The sequence below is a fragment of the Podarcis muralis genome, chromosome 8 (genome assembly GCF_964188315.1).
Source record: "Podarcis muralis chromosome 8, rPodMur119.hap1.1, whole genome shotgun sequence".
Classification (NCBI taxonomy): Eukaryota; Metazoa; Chordata; class Lepidosauria; order Squamata; family Lacertidae; genus Podarcis; species Podarcis muralis.
In genome coordinates, this window is record NC_135662.1 from 85171341 (window position 1) to 85189519 (window position 18179).

Below are 18179 nucleotides of genomic sequence, written 5' to 3' on the forward strand. Positions count from 1 at the left end.
CCAAGCCGCCTTTCTCCCATAGCTGTCAACTGTCCCTTATTCGGCGGGAAACTCCCTTATCCCAGCGCCGTGTCCCACTGCTGTCCCTTATTGATGATGTCCCTTGAATTTCCCGGGTTTCATGCTCGCCCGGCTCAGGAGGGAAGCAGTGGCTCGGGGTCCTCCACTGCGAGAGAGTGCGCACACGAGCTGCCATGTCTCCGTCTCTCCCTTTTCCCCCTCACGGGCGCGTCGTGAGGAGACGGGTGGCGGCGGGCAGGCAGGCAGCCCCTCTCTTGCGAGACTTCCGCAGCGCTACCAGGGGAAGCCGGCGGCGGCTGAGGAGGTGGCCTGAGGGAGGAGGAAGAGGAGGGGATGGGGAGGGACGCAGAAGGGCGGTGCTTCAGCAGTCGCATCAGCGCCGCAACCGCCTCATGCCAGGCTCGCGGGCGGCGTGGGCGAGAGTCTCTCTCCCTCTCTCTTGGGCGGGGAAGGGCCGATGGAACTCCTCGCGCCAGGACGACAGCAGCCCCGACGTGCTGCATAGCATCCCCTCCAACCAGTGCAGCATCTTAATGTAGTGATTTCCCCCTCTGCATCCCTTTCATAACTCTATTTTTATAAATCATTTGTCCATCCATAGTTCAATTTTTTACTACAAGTTTTCTGTCAATCCTACCAATGTATGTAACTCTTGGCAATGGCTTTTCAAATTAATTATAAACTCTCTCCCTTCTTTATTAAAGAGGTCCTCTTCCTGGTTTCTAATTCTGCCTGGAAGCTTTGCCATCTCGACGCCGTTCATCAGTTTTGTCTGCCCCTCTTCTTTGGTCGGAGTTGTAGACCCTTAGGATCATCTAGTTCCTGCAAAACACAGTCAGTGGCAGCCAAAGCAGCATGGCTCCATCAGTGCCGGATTTCTGTATAAGCCAAGCCAAAATCCCTTATTTTGGCTGCTGGTCCCTTATTTTCGAGGCTGCTGGTCCCTTATTTTCAAATTTGTAAGTTGACAGCTATGCTCCCTCCTCGCGACCCGCCTGCTTTCGGCTGCTCCCTCCGGCCGCTTCCCAGCCCAGCCCCGCGCTGCTGCAGCAGGGAGTTCCAAGGCTCCCCATGCAGAGCGCTGTGGGCCGTGCGCGCCGTCCTTTCCCCGGCGCCACGGAGAAGCCGACGGCCAGAGGGAAGCGGGAGGGCAGCAGCGGAACCCGAGCTCCGGGGGCGCCGCGTTCCGCCCGGACCTTTAAACCCACTGGAACGGAAGTGGGCCGGAGCATTTCCCCCCACGAACCCGGAAGTTCCCTTTCGCCTTCCGGCCAGCTCCGCTGTGTGGGCCGTGGCGCAGCGGCAGCCGCGGGTGCGAGGCAGGCGGCCATGGTGCTCCTCACCGTCATCGCGCGGGTGGCCGACGGGCTTCCTCTGGCCGCCTCCATGCAGGAAGACGAGCAGGTGAGCGGCGGCCGGGCCAAGCTAGGCCTCCACCTCCTGCTCCCGAGACTCCGGGCGCGGCTACTCGGAAGCAGGAGCCCTGCGCGATCCTGGCTCCAAAGGCGCCGCCTCCGTCGGTCCGCTGGAGATGTCGGCCTCGGGGCTCCCCGCCAGGCCTGCCTGGGAGGTCCGCGGTTGCCGAGCGGGCCCCTCCTGGCTCCTGAAGTCCAGGGCCGGATAAATCTGCTTCTCTTCCCACCCCCCACCGCAAGAGAGAGCCCCCAACCCCCATCTAAGAGATGAGGCAGGCAGGGACAGCCTGCCTGCCTTCCTTCTCCTCTCTGAATATTTTGCTTTCTTAGAAGAACACATTGTGGGGGCTGGGAATCCTGAGCTGAAATTTCGGGGGTCCAGCTGGGTGCCTTTTCTATTGTTGTATAAAGGAAACAGTCTAGTAGCAGCAGCAGAAGGGGAAGCATTTGGGTTTGGTTATTCTTGACCCAGTTCCTGTTGGCTCAGTGACTGACACTTTGCTCTGAGCAAAGGCCAGTGCTTTGTCAGCCTGTTTGCATTAAAGATTTGTGTTGTTTTGTAGTCTGGTAGAGACCTGCAGCAGTACCAGAGCCAAGCCAAACAGCTGTTCCGGAAGCTCAATGAACAGTCTCCCACCAGGTGCACCTTGGAAGCAGGAGCCATGACTTTTCAGTAAGTACAACAAAAATAGAGGCCCAGTAGGGAGTTGTAGACCATATGCTGGATTAGGGGTTGCTAGAGAAGATGATTGCTCCGTGTCTTTAGGGAAAATTTGGGAAAGATGGAAGTTGGTTTGCTGTCAAGCTAACATCCGACCTGTTGTATCTTCTTTTGCAGTTACATCATTGAGAGAGGGGTGTGTTACCTGGTGTTGTGTGAAGCTGCCTTCCCCAAAAAGCTGGCCTTTGCATACCTGGAAGATTTGCACTCAGAATTTGATGAGCAGCATGGAAAGAAGGTCCCAACGGTGTCCAGGCCCTATTCTTTCATTGAGTTTGGTGAGGTTCTTCCCCTTCCTCATCAGGCAAAGGCCTGCCTGCAAGGTTCCTTTAGTAGTCCTGATGGCGGCTTCTCCTCCTTGTGCCATCCCTAGTTCTCCCTCCTGGAAAGTTTCTTGCATTAGCACAGGCCTTTAAAAAATAATAATTGCTGTCCTCTAAAAAGACCCCGGAGACTGGATCCTCCCATAAGCTTTACAGAATATCAGGTCAGATTATGCAAATATCCCTTTCCCTCACACAAATACAGTGGACTCTGACATTCTTTGTTGTTGGGTGATCTGTGTCATCTCTTATAAACACTCTTGTACTTAGGACCAGTGAGAGTTTCTGAATGCTTGCCACCATGGTTGCTCAACCTTGATAGGAAAATTATGGACTATATTACATGTGATGCTGCAACCATCATTAAGTTGCACACCTGTGTTACACAAAAACACCTATTTAGCAATAGGTGAATGTGGGTTCCAATTTTCATAAGTATCTCAATGCACAGGGAGAGTAGATTTAACCCTTCCCAACTGTTACCACAGTGACAATTCCCATCCCACCCTATTATTAGCTTTAGAAGAAAATGCTCTAAAGCATGCCAATGGAGCTAACAGTCTTGGGGAGCCAATTTTCATTAGGACCATGATTGTGGAGACAAGGTTAAACCTCCTCTCCACTGAATGCTACAATGAAAATTGCCACCAAAAGGGATAATTGGTGGACAACCAAGACTGACCACATGTGTGGAACTGATAAATAAAAGACATAAATTAGCTGTTGGACACTGAAGGGAAGAGAGGCTAATTCATGAGCAGCTACCTCTTGTTTCAGATACTTATATCCAGAAAACCAAGAAACTATATATTGACAGTCGTGCAAGAAGAAACCTTGGCTCCATCAACACAGAGTTGCAGGATGTACAGAGAATCATGGTAGCTAACATTGAAGAAGTTCTACAACGAGGCGAGGCACTTTCAGGTACGGTGACTGTTGCATGCACAAGCTGCTCTGCCGCCTTATGGGATGATCAGGTGCGATTGTAGCCTATGCAGTAGGAACGGGGGAAGCTGTGGCAAGCTGCTTTGTGCAATATAACAAACCCTGTCTGCACATGCGCTTTCCCTACATTAAGATATTCAACAGATGGTTTATTACGGGGGCCCACACCATTGGAATTGCAGTAAGTGGCTACTTTCTCCCTTGTGGTGCTCTAAGATGGAATGTGTTCCAGCTCTGATGTTGCTTTGATGTCATGTCTTTTTTTTTTTTAAATAAGATATTTATTAGCATTTTCACAAATTTTATAAAACATAAAAATCACACAAAAAAAACACAAAAAAGAAAATCAAAAATACGTACGAAAAAGCAAAAAAACAACAAAAAAACCACATGTATAGCTTCATTCCCTTAAGTTCCTGAAAATTACTTTCCTGACCTCCTCATACCTCTCCTTACTGCATTCCATTCTCTAGTTCAGTGTTTCCCAACCTTTTTTGGGCAAAGGCACACTTGTTTCATGAAAAAAATCTCGAGGCACACCACCATTACAGCCCCGTGATGTCAGCGCGCAGCGTCACGCCGGGAGGGACATGAATTGCTAGCAAATTACATAATCACCTCCTTGAGGGCTGGCTCATCTTCTCCGAAGGCAGAACCCCATTAATTAACAGCACAGACTCACACCATAGCCAAGACGAGGGGGGAAAACCTCAGTCATGCACAGTCATGCACATGTGGGGGCTAAATGAGGACGAAGACCGGGCAGAGAGCAGGGTTCAAATCACCCCACCTGGCCAGGACAATCCCTGGGTGCTCCCTTGGACCACTCGCCTGACCCACCTCACAGGGCTGTTGTTGCGAGGATAACACGGGGAGAACCACGCGCGCCCCCGGGAGCTCCTTGGAGGAGAAAGCGGGCGATGAATGCAATGCACGAAATATATGAGAGGCGACCAGGTTTTGCAGGTGAGGGGCTCCCGCCAGCCTCCGCTTCCAACACCCGGCGCAACGACGCCGAAGTTTCCCCCCGGGCTCGGCTCGGGGAGCAGCGCTGCTCCCCCCCCCCGGCTCCCCTTCGCCCTCCCGGCTCTCTGCCGCCCACTGGGGACCCCCCCTCACCTGCCAAGTCCGGAGCGCCGGTGGAAGTTGCATGCATGCATGCAGGGCGCCGCGTTGCCATTGCATTGCACTGCACTCCATGCAACGCCTGCACGCATGCATTGCCTTGCACGCCCGCCAAGGGGTCTCCCCGCGGTCCGATGCGTCCCCTCCGGCGCGGATGCAGCATTGCAAAAATTAAAAAACCCCGACGCAGCCCTACCTGGGGGGCAGCCTCCGCCTCCGCCGCTCCGCCTCCGCGGGGATCCCCGGGCTCCATCCTGCCGCCCGATCTCCGGGGGGCGCAGGCAGGCTGCGCGGGGTCTGCGCGGAAGAGCCCCTGCCCGCCCGGCCGCCGCCGCGCTCATTCCATGGCCGGGAGAAGAGCGCTTCAAACAAAACGCCCGGCCCGCCAGGCCACGCTGGGAAACGTAGTTCACGCACCCCGCGCGGGCGCGGAGCCCAAGGGCGAGGGGACTACGGATCCCGGCAGCCCCCGCGCCGGGGACGGAGGGGGAGAGGCCGGGTGCAGGGATGGAGGGACGGGTGGGCGAGTGAGTGAGTGAGTGAGTGGCAGCCGCCAAGCCTTGGCCGAGAGCCAGGAAGGGCCTCCCCGAAGGAGGAGGAGGAGGAGGAGGGAGGCGCAGAGCGGGAGGGAGGGAGGGAACCCCAGGGGTCATCTAGTGACGGCGCCCCAATCGAAAATTTGACTTAAAAAAAAAAATCTTTCAATTTTTTAATTTTTCCCGCGGCACACCAGGCAACATCTCGCGGCACACTAGTGTGCCGCGGAACAGTGGTTGGGAAACACTGCTCTAGTTAATGCTCTTCAACAAATCCTTCCCTTAATTTCGATTAAATTTTTGAGCTTTCTTTTCATATTACATAATAATTACAGCTAGCAACCCCTTAATTTCAGAATCAACATCGTCTTAACATTCAACAATTTTACAATATTTCTTAAGATAATCTTTAAATTTCTTCCAATCTTCTTCCGCCGTCTCTTTCCCCTGGTCTCGGATTCTGCCAGTCATCTCTGCCAGTCCCATATAGTCTATAACTTTCATCTGCCATTCTTCCACGGTGGGTAGTTCTTCTGTCTTCCAATACTTTGCGATAAGTATTCTTGCTGCTGTTGTGGCATACATAAAAAATGTCCTGTCCTTCTTTGACACCAATTGGCCGACCATACCCAGGAGAAAGGCCTCTGGTTTCTTTAAGAAGGTATATTTAAATACCTTTTTCATTTCATTGTAAATCTTCTCCCAGAAAGCCTTTATCCTTGGGCACGTCCACCAAAGGTGAAAGAATGTACCTTCAGTTTCTTTACATTTCCAACATTTATTGTCAGACAAGTGGTAAATTTTTGCAAGCTTGACTGGGGTCATGTACCACCTATAGATCATTTTCATAATATTTTCTTTTAAGGCATTACATGCCGTAAATTTTATACCGGTGGTCCATAACCGTTCCCAGTCTTCAAACATAATGTTATGACCAATATCTTGTGCCCACTTGATCATAGCTGATTTAACTGTTTCATCCTGTGTATTCCATTCCAACAGCAAGTTATACATTTTCGACAAGTTCTTAGTTTTGGGTTCTAACAGTTCTGTCTCCAATTTCGATTTCTCCACCTGAAAACCATTTTTCCTATCGGACTTAAAAACCTCCATTATTTGATAATAATGAAGCCAGTCTCGCACTTTATCTTTCAATTTCTCATAACTCTGCAATTTCTCTGCAGAGATGTCATGTCATAAATATTCAAATGACTCTTTTTATGTAGCCCCCCCCCCCCATTTTGTGGCTTGCCCTGTGATTTTTTGGTAAAGGGTGGGACATAAATAAAATAAATAAATGAGAACACTTTTTTAATATATCCAGGCTTCATAAATGTTTGTTTATACATGTTTCATATTTACTCATGATTTTATGCTGCTCTTACATATTTTTTTCCTGCCTCTACAGCATTGTCTGTAGATGTTAACTGCTTTTATTTTGATTTGATTTGCTTTATTAAGCCCCCTGGAAACTTGCTTGAAGGGTGTAGTAGAATACCAGGAATAATTTCTATCATGTCATGCACCATAGCAAGCACAAAAATCTCCAGCCTTGGCCAGGCAAAAACCTGTTGACCCCTGTTCCCCAAAACTCTGTTAGTGGTGCTCCAGCAGTCATCTCTGCTCTGGTTTCTCATCTCCTTCCCCATTCAACAAATCTTTATTCTTCTCCTTAGAGTTAAAGCACCCTACCCTACAGCTTTGCCCTGTACTAGTGTTAAGCCCTTAGTTAGACATGTTGTGCCTTATGATCTTCCCCAAACTTGACTGCACTCTTATAGTGTCTTAAAGTCTCCTACTCTTTTCTGTTCTCTCACAATCCCTTGTACCTTGAACTCTCCCCCATAACACCTGGGTGTTACTACTTATTTCTTTTTCTTTAAATCATAGAATCATAGAATTGGAAGGGACCCTGAGGGTCATCTAGTCCAACCCCCTGCAGTTCAGGAATATCAGCTAAAACATCCATGACAGATGGCCATCCAACATCTGCTTAAAAACATCCAGTGAAGGAGAGTCCACCACCCTCTGAGGTGGGTTCCACTGGCAAACAGCTCTTACCATCAGAAAGCTCTTCCTGATGTTTAGTCAGAATCTCCTTTCTTGTTCAGGGCCTACCCTTTCGAGCTGGAGAAAACAAGCTTGCTCCATCTTCCATGTGGCAGTTCTTTAGTTATTTGAAAATGGCTATCCTATCTCCCCAGTCTCCTCTTTTGCAGGCTAAACCTACCCAGCTCCCTCAACCATTCTTCATAAGGCTTGGTTTCCAAATCCTTCGTCATATTGATCATCCCTTAAAGGTAAAGGTAAAGGTACCCCTGCCCGTACGGGCCAGTCTTGCCAGACTCTAGGGTTGTGCGCTCATCTCACTCTATAGGCTGGGAGCCAGCGCTGTCCACAGACACTTCCGGGTCACGTGGCCAGCGTGACGAGGCTGCTCTGGCGAGCCAGAGCCGCACACGGAAACACCGTTTACCTTCCCGCTAGTAAGCGGTCCCTATTTATCTACTTGCACCTGAGGGTGCTTTCGAACTGCTAGGTTGGCAGGCGCTGGGACTGAGCAACGGGAGCGCACCCCTCCGCGGGGATTCGAACTGCCGACCATGCGATCGGCAAGTCCTAGGCGCTGAGGTTTTACCCACAGCGCCACCCGCGTCCCTTGCTCATTCCTTATTCCCAGTTAAATCAGGCCTAAATATATGTATCTTCTTTAGCTTGCTTTCTTCCCATGTTACCATTGCATATCCCATTCTTCATCTTTTTTTCTTTTGCTCATCATGCTTAAATTATAAGATCCTCAGAACAGAGATCTGCCTTTTCTGATTTTGCCCTAAAGCCAAAGCAGGCAGAATGTCCATCTCAATTGTATGTTGAACAAGCTGGCTTGTTTATGGTAGGTATCTTCATACCTCATTGCTTCAGCAATGGGACCTGGATTGGAACCATGCCTAACTTGGCAGTGGTTGCAGTAGTCACCCATCACTTGGGCAAAATGGTAGAGCACCTTTCTTCTCTGTGATGGAGCTCCACCTCTGTAGCTTCTGCTTCTCTACCTCTGTAGCTTTTGCTTCATACTTTTCAAAATTTCTTGCTTCCTCTTTTGTTTGAGCAGCAATTGAGCAGTTCAGATGTGAACTTATGCAGTTTGCCATTACATGTCCCACCCCAGACCCAAAATGTGGGAGGTACATTATTGTAGAATTCAGGGCAGTTGTTGAAAGTCTGACAAACTGTTCTTCCACTTGCTGTGCCCATAATATGTGTGTCCAGCTTCTCTTTAATGGAGAAGTGGGGCTTACTTCTAAGGACACAGGAAAAGAAGGGTCTGGGTGGTGGCAGCAGCAGGGGAGGCAGTGAGCAGGTGATGAGTTATTGGCAGTAGTTGGATCTTGGTATAAAAAAATATTTGGGGCATGCATCCCACAGAATACAAGAACTGAAAGTCTGTGAGGGGGCATTATTTGCAAGCAGTTTCAGAAAGGGTAGGGGAGCAGCCTGAGATCCTCATAAATGGCAGATGCACAGGCTGTTAATAATAATAATAATAATAATAATAATAATAATAATAATAATAATAATAATAATAATAATAAAAATGGCAGATGCACAGGCTGTTAAATAATAATAATAATAACAACAACAACAATAATTTTTTATTTATACCCCGCCCTCCCCAGCCAAGGCCGGGCTCAGAGCGGCTTACAAGCAATAATAAAAACAAGAAGAATGATTACAACTTAAAAACAAAAATAAAATAAAATAATGGAACATTAAAATATTAAAATGTAGCCTCATTGCAGGAGGAGAAGGAAAAGAAAAAAGAAAGGGAGGGAGGGAATCAAATTGGCTCCAAGCCAAAGGCCAGGCAGAACAACTCTGTCTTACAGGCCCTGCGGAAAGAAATCAGATCCTGCAAGGCCCTCGTCTCATGAGGCAGAGCGTTCCACCAGGCCGGAGCCAGAGTTGAAAAAACTACACAGGCAGACATCCATTGATTCTGAAAAAAACTTGACTGGTTTATTCAGAGGGTTGCATTGCAGAGAAAGAATGCAGTTTTGCATGCTTCTGACATGAGTTTAGGATGCACAGTTTGCATTCAGTTTACACGTTAAAAATGATACACCAGAGCTGGTGGGGAATAATAAACTCAGAACAGTGACTAACAGTATTAGCTATTGATTGGGACACTTTTGAATGAGAAACATACACATCACACATTGACCAAATCTTTGCTGTAACACAATTCAAAAGTTGTAGGGGAAGATGGTTTCGCTCAGTCCTCCTTCCTCCTGCCCATAGTAGCTTCTGGATTCCATGACTTCCCAGGCAGCGCCTCAGTTTCTCAGCTAGTACTTCCACCACCTTATCGCCGCAACGTCAGCGTTCTAGAAACCAAGGAGAAGTTTTTAATAAACTCTTGCTTGGGTCCTAAGATACATTAACCTACAGGAATAAATGGAAGGGCAGTTTCCCTCCCATTCCCCACTTGGAGCTGCTTGTGACCCCTCTGAAAACCTTTGCAGAAAGTGGGGTGGGAGCATCCTTCAAATCAATAGAGGAAGGATGGGAGAAGACACATCCCTTTTGTGAACTTCCTTTACTTACCTTAGAATCCAAACCTGACTATGGGCAGCCCCCCCCCCATGTCCCCTCCTACGTTCTTCCCACATCCCTCCTACGAGGGAGTCCCACATCCCTCCAGAAAGACTTTTCAGAGGAAGGGTGGCTGCTGGAATAAATGTAAGCCACTTTCTATAACGAAAAGCAAACTTTTTGATTAACAGCAGATAATAGACACTGGGTGCTAGACAGAAACTGTCATCCTCCTGTAATTTTTTCCAGCAAGGAAAATGAAAAAGTCTGCTCTTAGGTCAGACTGAAGCCAGTAGGTTTGGGCCTTTAATTTGAAACATATCATGAATATATGGCAATGCGATATAAATACATAACTGCACACCTACAAATACTAAAGTGTCTTATTAATTATTTGTTCTTTTGAAACAGCTTTGGATTCCAAGGCAAACAATCTGTCCAGTTTGTCGAAGAAATATCGCCAGGATGCAAAATATTTGAACATGCGTTCCACCTATGCCAAGCTCGCTGCTGTCGCCGTGTTCTTTATCATGCTGATTGTCTATGTGAGGTTCTGGTGGCTTTGAGAGGTTTCCAGGCACCAAAGAGGGACAGCTAGTAACACAGCAGATGCATAGTTGCAAGATCACCGGAATGTACATTAGAAGCCCCAAATGGGATGACTGTATAGTGAGAATTGCTGCTTCTTTCCGGTGAATCTTAATTCCCAAATGTCAAAGCTTCCTGGATTTTCTTTTGCACTTAGAAGACATGAAATTTGTCCATCCCACTAGCAGCACAATTTCCATCCCTAATGTGAGAGGGAAGTCCTGAGTTGGCTTATCAGGCTGATTCTCAGCTTTCGCGTTGATGCTGCAGTAGACACCCCCCTCTCCCTGTAAATGACCCCAGCCCTCATAGTAAAGGGACTCTAATGAACATTCCTGGTGCTAGTAATATTTTCTTAAGGGTCTGGATCTTGCTACTTGTGCAGAAATTCCTGTTTAAAGGCTGAGTCTTTACTGTACTTCCGACATACTGACATTACACCATTAATTTCTTAAACAGATAGGAAATTCTGCTTCAGTAGACTTCATTATTGTTAGCTATATTGAATCATTACACCATTGATTTAGAAAGTAGATAATAAATTCTGCTTCAGCAGACTTCATTAAGTCCTAAGTATAATGTTGAAATAGTTGTCACAGAATTAAATTACAAGCACGTAATTCATTTTCATTTCAGATAAATCTATGTTTTTAAAACCAACAGCAAGTTCCACATTCTCTGCATATTTTACAGGGAGGGGCTTGGCGTCTTCTGCTTGTTGGGTTTTTCCTCTCTCCCGCAAATGTCACTATTTCTTTTGCTTTGTGCAGTCTGTAAGGCAACCTACTATTTGGATTTCGTGGCACACGAAAGGGCTGAAGAAGAGCAGGTCTCTTCCTGAATTCTTGACAGTCTGTGCTTTGAAAAATTAAGCTCCTTTGTCAGTCTCTTCTTCACTGTATCTTTGTCTATTTCCCACTTCTGTATAGCAAATCTGTGGAGCAGAAACTGTTAGTGTCCTGAACTCTGGTATCTGTGTCTGAGGACTGCTGACTCTCAGAGGGATGCTATCACGCAGTGTGGAAAGTATTTTCAGATGTGTCTTAAGAGCGAATCTCAAATAAGGAGATAGTAGAACTAATCTCCCATGTGTTCTCAGGCAGCCTGCCTGAGTATTTGCAAGGGGAAGAGAAAAGGAGTTGAAGAGCAGAACACCACATACTATGTTTCCATCAGAGATAATGAAAAGAAAATTGGTTTTATTTATTTCAATTGGCAAGCGCATTATTACAGCTCTCTCTTAAAAATAAAAGGTGAATTCACAGCATTTTATCGAACAATTTTTAATTTGAAGTTTTGAAGCTCAAGCAGATACATATAACCACCCTTTTTTGATAGTAGTTTGGTAAAGGTAAAGGTACCCCTGCCCGTACGGGCCAGTCTTGCCAGACTCTAGGGTTGTGCGCTCATCTCTCTCTATAGGCCGGGAGCCAGCGCTGTCTGCAGACACTTCCGGGTCACGTGGCCAGTGTGACAAGCTGCATCTGGCGAGCCAGCGCAGCACACGGAACGCCGTTTACCTTCCCGCTGGTAAGCGGTCCCTATTTATCTACTTGCACCCGGGGGTGCTTTCGAACTGCTAGGTTGGCAGGCGCTGGGACTGAACGACGGGAGCGCACCCCGCCGCGGGGATTCGAACCGCCGACCATGCGATCGGCAAGTCCTAGGCGCTGAGGTTTAACTCACAGCACCACCCGCGTCTGGAATATTGTAGTGGACGTTGGGTTATATCCAGCTAAAGTACTTACATGTCTGAAGCAATGGAATTCACCCTCCCTGCTCCATCCCCAAACCTGCTCCAGGCCATGTGTGTCTGTGTGTATGTATGTGGATTGATTGATTGATTGATTGATTGATTGATAGATTGACTGACTGACTGACAGCATATATGCATGCATGCAGGCATTCAGGGGGAGAATAGAGAGGGGGAATTCCATTGTATGAGTAGAATGAATTCCATTCATGCAATGACTTTGTTGAGAACAAGACAAAGTCTCCTGGGATATCCTTGCTGACAAGCTAGTAAAATGTAATTTGAATAATACCACGGTTAGATGGATCTTCAGCTTTTTAAAACAAATTCCCAAACATCCCTCATTCACGACTGCATCAATGGAAGAAGAATCTCAAGTAGGGTGTCATAGGACTCTGCCTTTGGCCCTATATAACATCTTTATAAATGACTTGGATGAATAGAGGGGATTATTTCCCTATACTACATTTTCACTGAGAAGCCCCATCTGCCTCTCATTTCACTCTACAGCACAGTGCAGTAACCACCTTCTTGACAGTTGGAACCACTGTTGGTCTGGTCCACTCATTCTTCTGGAGCCTGTCTTTGCATGCAGGGGAAGTCCCTAAGTCACTGAGGGTTTGGGACCCATCAGCTACCCTCACCTAGTTTAGATGGCCAGTCAAAGCTGTTCCCAAGGTGTGGCCGCTGTTGCATGCTCACAGCCTCTAGGGGTGAGAGGTGAGTGCAGGGTACAGACCAAAGGTGAACAAACTACCCCAGAAGGAGGTATTCCCCACCAGAGGTACTAACCCTCCCCTAACACCCCCATACCTGAGAAGCTCGCCCATCTAGGAGAACGCAAACTGGTACTAAACCTCTTCTGCTTTGTGGCTATAGATTGGTGCCTCGCAAGACGAAATTAATTCGTTCCGCGAGTTTTGTCGTCTTGCGATTTTTTTCGTCTTGCGAAGCACGGTGTCGGGAAAGTTTTGGAAAAGCTTCAAAAATCACCAAAGTCTTCAAAAACCTCAAAAAAGGCTACCACACCGCGTGCTATGAGTTGCTCCTCGAAGTCAAGTCGCAACTGTATTAACGGTGTTAAGAAAAAGGAAACAAACTTGCAAGACGTTTCCGCCTTGCGAAGCAAGCCCATAGGGAAAATCGTCTTGCGAAGCAGCTCAAAAAACCCTTTCATCTAGCAAGTTTTTGTCTTGCGAGGCATTCGTCTTGCGAGGTGTTGTTTAGTCGTTTAGTCGTGTCCGACTCTTCGTGACCCCAAGGACCAGAGCACACCAGGCACTCCTGTCTTCCACTGCCTCCTGCAGTTTGGTCAAACTCATGCTGGTAACCTCGAAAACACTATCCAACCATCTCGTCCTCTGTCGTCCCCTTCTCCTTGTGCCCTCCATCTTTCCCAGCATCAGTGTCTTCTCCAGGGAGTCTTCTCATGAGGTGGCCAAAGTACTGGAGCCTCAGCTTCACGATCTGTCCTTCCAGTGAGTACCACTGTACATATTTGTGAGAGAGCATTGGAGAGTAAAAATCCATGCCAGATGCCTGGCGGGACATCTTTGGAAGAAGAAAAGGCTAAGGAACAAGCCCTTCACAAATCTGGAGTGGAGTCCTTAAGACCAGGGGTCAGCAAACCTTTCTACCAGTGGGCCAGCTCACTGTCCCTCAAATCTTCTGGCGGGCCGGACTGCACACAGGCACATGTGCACAGACACACACACACCGGCAGAGGGGGGCTTCTCTTCCCCTCCCCCTGCTTTCCTACTTCCTGGCAGCAGTTGGGAGCTGATGGCGGTGGCAGCGGCTCTCGTTTCTGGGAGAGCTTTCCCGGGCGCGGGGCCATCAGGTGCACCAAGCTCCGGATGAAGCCCCGCAATGTGCCCGCCAGCCTCGCTGTCCATGGCTGCAATGCCATGGCTGCAGAGGAAATTCAGTGTGCCTTCAGATTGGCCAGTGTAGCTGCCAGCCCAGAGGCTTCAGCAGCTTCGGATTGACTGCGGGAGCTTCCTGGAGCCATTCTGAAGCCACACCAGGTTTCCTCAGTGCGCAGGTGGCGAGGCTTTGGATTGGCCAGCACCGCCACCTGCCCAGAGGCATCCGCTGCTTCGGATTGGCTGCGGGATCTTCCTGGAGCCAATCCAAAGCAGCCTGTGCGCCCATCGCAGAAGTCAGTCCCCGCGTGGCGAGACGCCGCCACGCCAGTTCAGCGCAGGGACTGACTGGGCAGGCGGCAGGGTCCTTGGGCCGGATTAAAGAGCCCCTTGGGCATTATCTGGCCCACGGACCTTAGTTTGCCAACCCCTGCCCTAAGATGGTTGGATGGTACATTGTATGCCTCCTTCCAATAGCTCTAGCAACCAAGCTAGCACCAGGTGTCTTGCTCCGTTTTCCTTTTGTCCACATTAGTTTTGTTTAAAAATTGTTTTATTTATTATTTTGACAAAGTAATAATAAATAAATAAGAATAAAAATGTGCACTGTACCCCCAAGACCATTCCACTGTAACTATCCAACCTCCCAATAGTTCAACACCTCTTGGCGATGGTGTGACCCCTTTCAGTTTTAACAGTACAAATTCTACAAACATCTTCCATATCTCCTCAAAATCATTTCTCCTGCATGTTCCCCATCTTGCCTTAATAGCACATGTTAATTAATAGCTATATCGCACGCCTCTTTATACCATTCTTCTGTTTTGTATTCACTTTTCCCCTTCCACTTCCTAGCTATAATAACTTACGCAGCTGTCAATAAATTTGTGAGCAAGTCTTTCATAGCCTGCAAACCCTCCACACCATTATAAATTGATAATAATGCTACCTCTGGACTTTCAGTCAGAAACCAGTGATTTCTGTTATCTCCTTAAACACCCTTTGCTCCCCAAAATTGTACATATTTGCACCCCCACCACATGTGAACATAATTCCCTGTTTCCTAGCATCCCCTCCAACATAACACTGAATATTCCTTATTTATTTGATTTAATCTGGCTGGTATTAAATACCACCTCCAAGCTAATTTATAATTTTCTTTTATCCTAATAGACAACATTTTCAAAGTGCGTTTCTTCCACATTTCCCCCCAGATTTGACTATTTATCTGCTATTTATGTTTCTATCCTTTTCATAATCGACCGCAGCCCTTTAATGTTAATAATGTTAATAATAATAATAATAATAATAATAATAATAATAATAATAATAATAATTTATGTATACCACACCCATCTGGCTGGGTTTCCCCAGCCACTCTAGGGGGCTCTCAATTGAATATTAAAAACAATACAGCATTAAACATTAAAAACTTCCCTAAACAGGGTTGCCTTCAGATGTTCTTTTAAAAGAAGGATAGTTGCTTATTGCCTTGACATCTGATGGGAAGGCATTCCACAGGGCGGGCGCCACTGCTGAGAAGGCCCTCTGCCTGGTTCCCTGTAACCTCACTTCTTGCAGTGAGGGAACCGCCAGAAGGCCCTTGGTGCTGGATCTCAGTGTCCGGGCAGAACGATGGGGTGGAGATGCTCCTTCAGGTATACTGGACTGAGGCTCTTTAGGGCTTTAAAGGTTAGCACCAACACTTTGAATTGTGCTTGGAAGCGTACTGGGTTGAAATCCTTATTTCATTATCCATGAGTTGAATGTAGTTCTTAATTTCTGGTCTCATGTCTTATGATACTTATCTTTTTTTTTTTTAAAGATATTTATTGAAATTTTCAAAAAATCCAGAAAAAAGAAAAAAAGAGAAAAGAAAATTAAAAACACTCAACATTTACAATCCTTATTTTCAATAACCTATTTCCACGACTTCCCCACACCTCCCCTTCTTGTATTCCATTTCCAATTGTTAGTTCAACAAGTTCTTATCCCCAATTTTTAACCTTATTATATTTAGCTCATTATTATATATGATTCATTTTATATATATCATTATATATATCCAATTTTAACTTAGATACATCAGCCTTTGTACGTCAGTACTCCTTCTTAAAACCTTTTTCTAAGGTCGACCCAAATTCCCTTCCACGAATTCCCCATTTTTATGCTAATAACAAAACAAAAAATAAAAAAATTCAAGATATAATTGTACACCCTTTGGATTCCCAAACCCCACCCTCCCTTTCCCGGTTTCGATCCCCAACCAATGTCCATCAGTCCATCTGCTATCAGCCTGGAGACCTCACATCCGAGGCTCTTAATTCTCTCTCAATTCCTCTCTGCCGGTTTTTTTGATAGTCCTTTGTATTAAACACCAAATCTCGGAGAAGCTCTGTCCCAATAATGTCCATATTTCTTCCAGCCAGACCTCCATATTCAAAAGTGGAGCTCAAATCTTGTTTCTTAATCCTTTTAAATCCAAATGTCCCAAAGGCTCCAGCTTCCACCTTGAACAAATTTGTAATCCATAGATCTTCAGATCTCCACAAGAAGAGATCTCTCCATTCTTCATTCTTCAATTCAAACCAGATTTTCATCATCCAGTCCTTATTTTCCTTTGTATCCATCTTGACAGGCCTCTGGCTCTCTTTTACCATCTGCAGCATTGCAGCCTCTGCTTCCTGTTCCTCCTGGTCAGCATATATCTCTTTCTCCACTTCCTCAAATTTCTCAGATTTCTTTTCTTGTTCAGCTGCATGGACTTTTTGAATCAAGTCCTTATCCAACTCAGTAAATTTATTTACTGTTGACTTCAAAGTTGTGACACTTGTAGCCAAAACATCACTTTGCTCTTGCAACTTTCCCAAGAGAAAAAAAGCCTTGTCCAGTTCAGCCTGTATTTTTCCACCTGCAGCCATTCTTGTAATGTCCCTGAACCCCCTCTAGAGGGATTCTGGTTATTTAGTAATCCTTCCAGTTCCAACCCAAAAGTCAAGTTAACTTGTTTCAGTTCTTCTTTGTTTCCAACAATTTGTAACTATATTGTAACAAATATAACCAGCAAAAACAACAGAAACAAAGTTTTCTATTTTTTTCCAACTTTGACAGCTAGTTTGACAGCTGTCAAAATCTTCTATGTCTCCTCAATAATAATAAAAAATAATAAATCAACAGGCTCTCTCTCGCGGATCACCCCCGGGTCCCGGGGGTGGCGGCACTTCAGCTCTCAAAATTAACTCTTATCCTCCAGCAAAATTGGTTATACTGCCAAATCGTGCAATTAATAACTTTATCCAATAAAAAGAAGATGTTCTCTCGACCTTAGTTATCTAGTCCTTGCTTTAAGTTGTTTACAAGGCGGGGAGACGGACTTCATCTTTGCGCCTTCCCCGATCGTGCCGAATTCAATCAAAAATTTTCCTTTTATAAGTCCGATTTCCGTATTACTCACGGGTTGTTACTTTTAGTCCAAATGTTCAAAGGAAGAAGTCAGCGCTCTCCGACCATGGCATGCGGCTTTACTCCGTAGGAGAAGCAGTCGACTCTCAGCACCACGCCACTCCCCGTCCCGAAGCCTTTAAAAAGGCTCCTTCTCGGGTCGGGGGGGGGGGGGCAAATGGTGCCCGCCGAGTCACCAGGTCCACAGGCTTCGACGCCTGTGGTTTCTGAGGGTCCCGCATCGCCGCTTATCTACTTATCTACTTATCTAACCTGTTACCTATCTCATTCAATCCCACCCCTACCAATTTCTCCCCCCCCCCCCATTTTTTCTGAGGCATTTCACCTCTCCCATTGTCCTCCCAAGGAGGGGGGAGGAGAGAGGCTTCTCTGATCTCTGGAGCCACAGTAGAACTTCTCCCATTATATTTGTTCTGTCTTCACACACACAAGGAAAACCAAGCGGGTATATTGAGGAGATCCACCAACCATCCAAGAACATTTGCATTATTTTGCATTTGCATTATTTTGTATATTGTGTGCTGTGGGGAATCATGGACCCAATTTGAAATATACTTTAAATCTCCCTTTACAAACGAAAAACAACACACACACGAGGCAGTGAGTCATCGAGGCAGAAGTACATCATTTGAATATATTTGCGCCGGAGGATGCAAAACAAGACTTAGACGGAACTGGAGATAAAAACCATATCTAGGATCTAGATCTTATAAAGGGATATAAATCGTAACTAGGCAATTCCAGTGCAGCATTCACACCTGCTGGTGCCTCCCAACCTCCGTGTCAGTTTGCTGTGGCTTCCTTCCTCTGTGAGTTCTCGTCTAGGTTTAGA

General features: G+C 46.7%; 1 protein-coding gene across 1 annotated transcript; it reads left to right on the forward strand.

Moving 5' to 3' along the window:
- Positions 1–1266: 1266 nt before the first annotated feature.
- SEC22B (SEC22 homolog B, vesicle trafficking protein) lies at positions 1267–11534 on the forward strand. Its single transcript, XM_028738116.2, has 5 exons — positions 1267–1425; positions 2000–2109; positions 2275–2435; positions 3258–3404; positions 10091–11534. Exons 1-5 carry the CDS (start codon positions 1351–1353, stop codon positions 10243–10245), a joined length of 648 nt encoding a protein of 215 aa, XP_028593949.1. The 5' UTR covers positions 1267–1350; the 3' UTR covers positions 10246–11534.
- The last annotated feature ends 6645 nt before the right edge of the window (positions 11535–18179 follow it).

Excerpts from the sequence above, each read along its gene's own strand:
- SEC22B (XM_028738116.2), top strand. The coding sequence starts at position 1,351 with ATGGTGCTCCTCACCGTCATCGCGCGGGTGGCCGACGGGCTTCCTCTG. Across the intron at positions 1,426-1,999 it reads CCATGCAGGAAGACGAGCAG|TCTGGTAGAGACCTGCAGCA; the intron begins GTGAGCGGCGGC and ends GTTGTTTTGTAG. Across the intron at positions 2,436-3,257 it reads CTATTCTTTCATTGAGTTTG|ATACTTATATCCAGAAAACC; the intron begins GTGAGGTTCTTC and ends CTCTTGTTTCAG.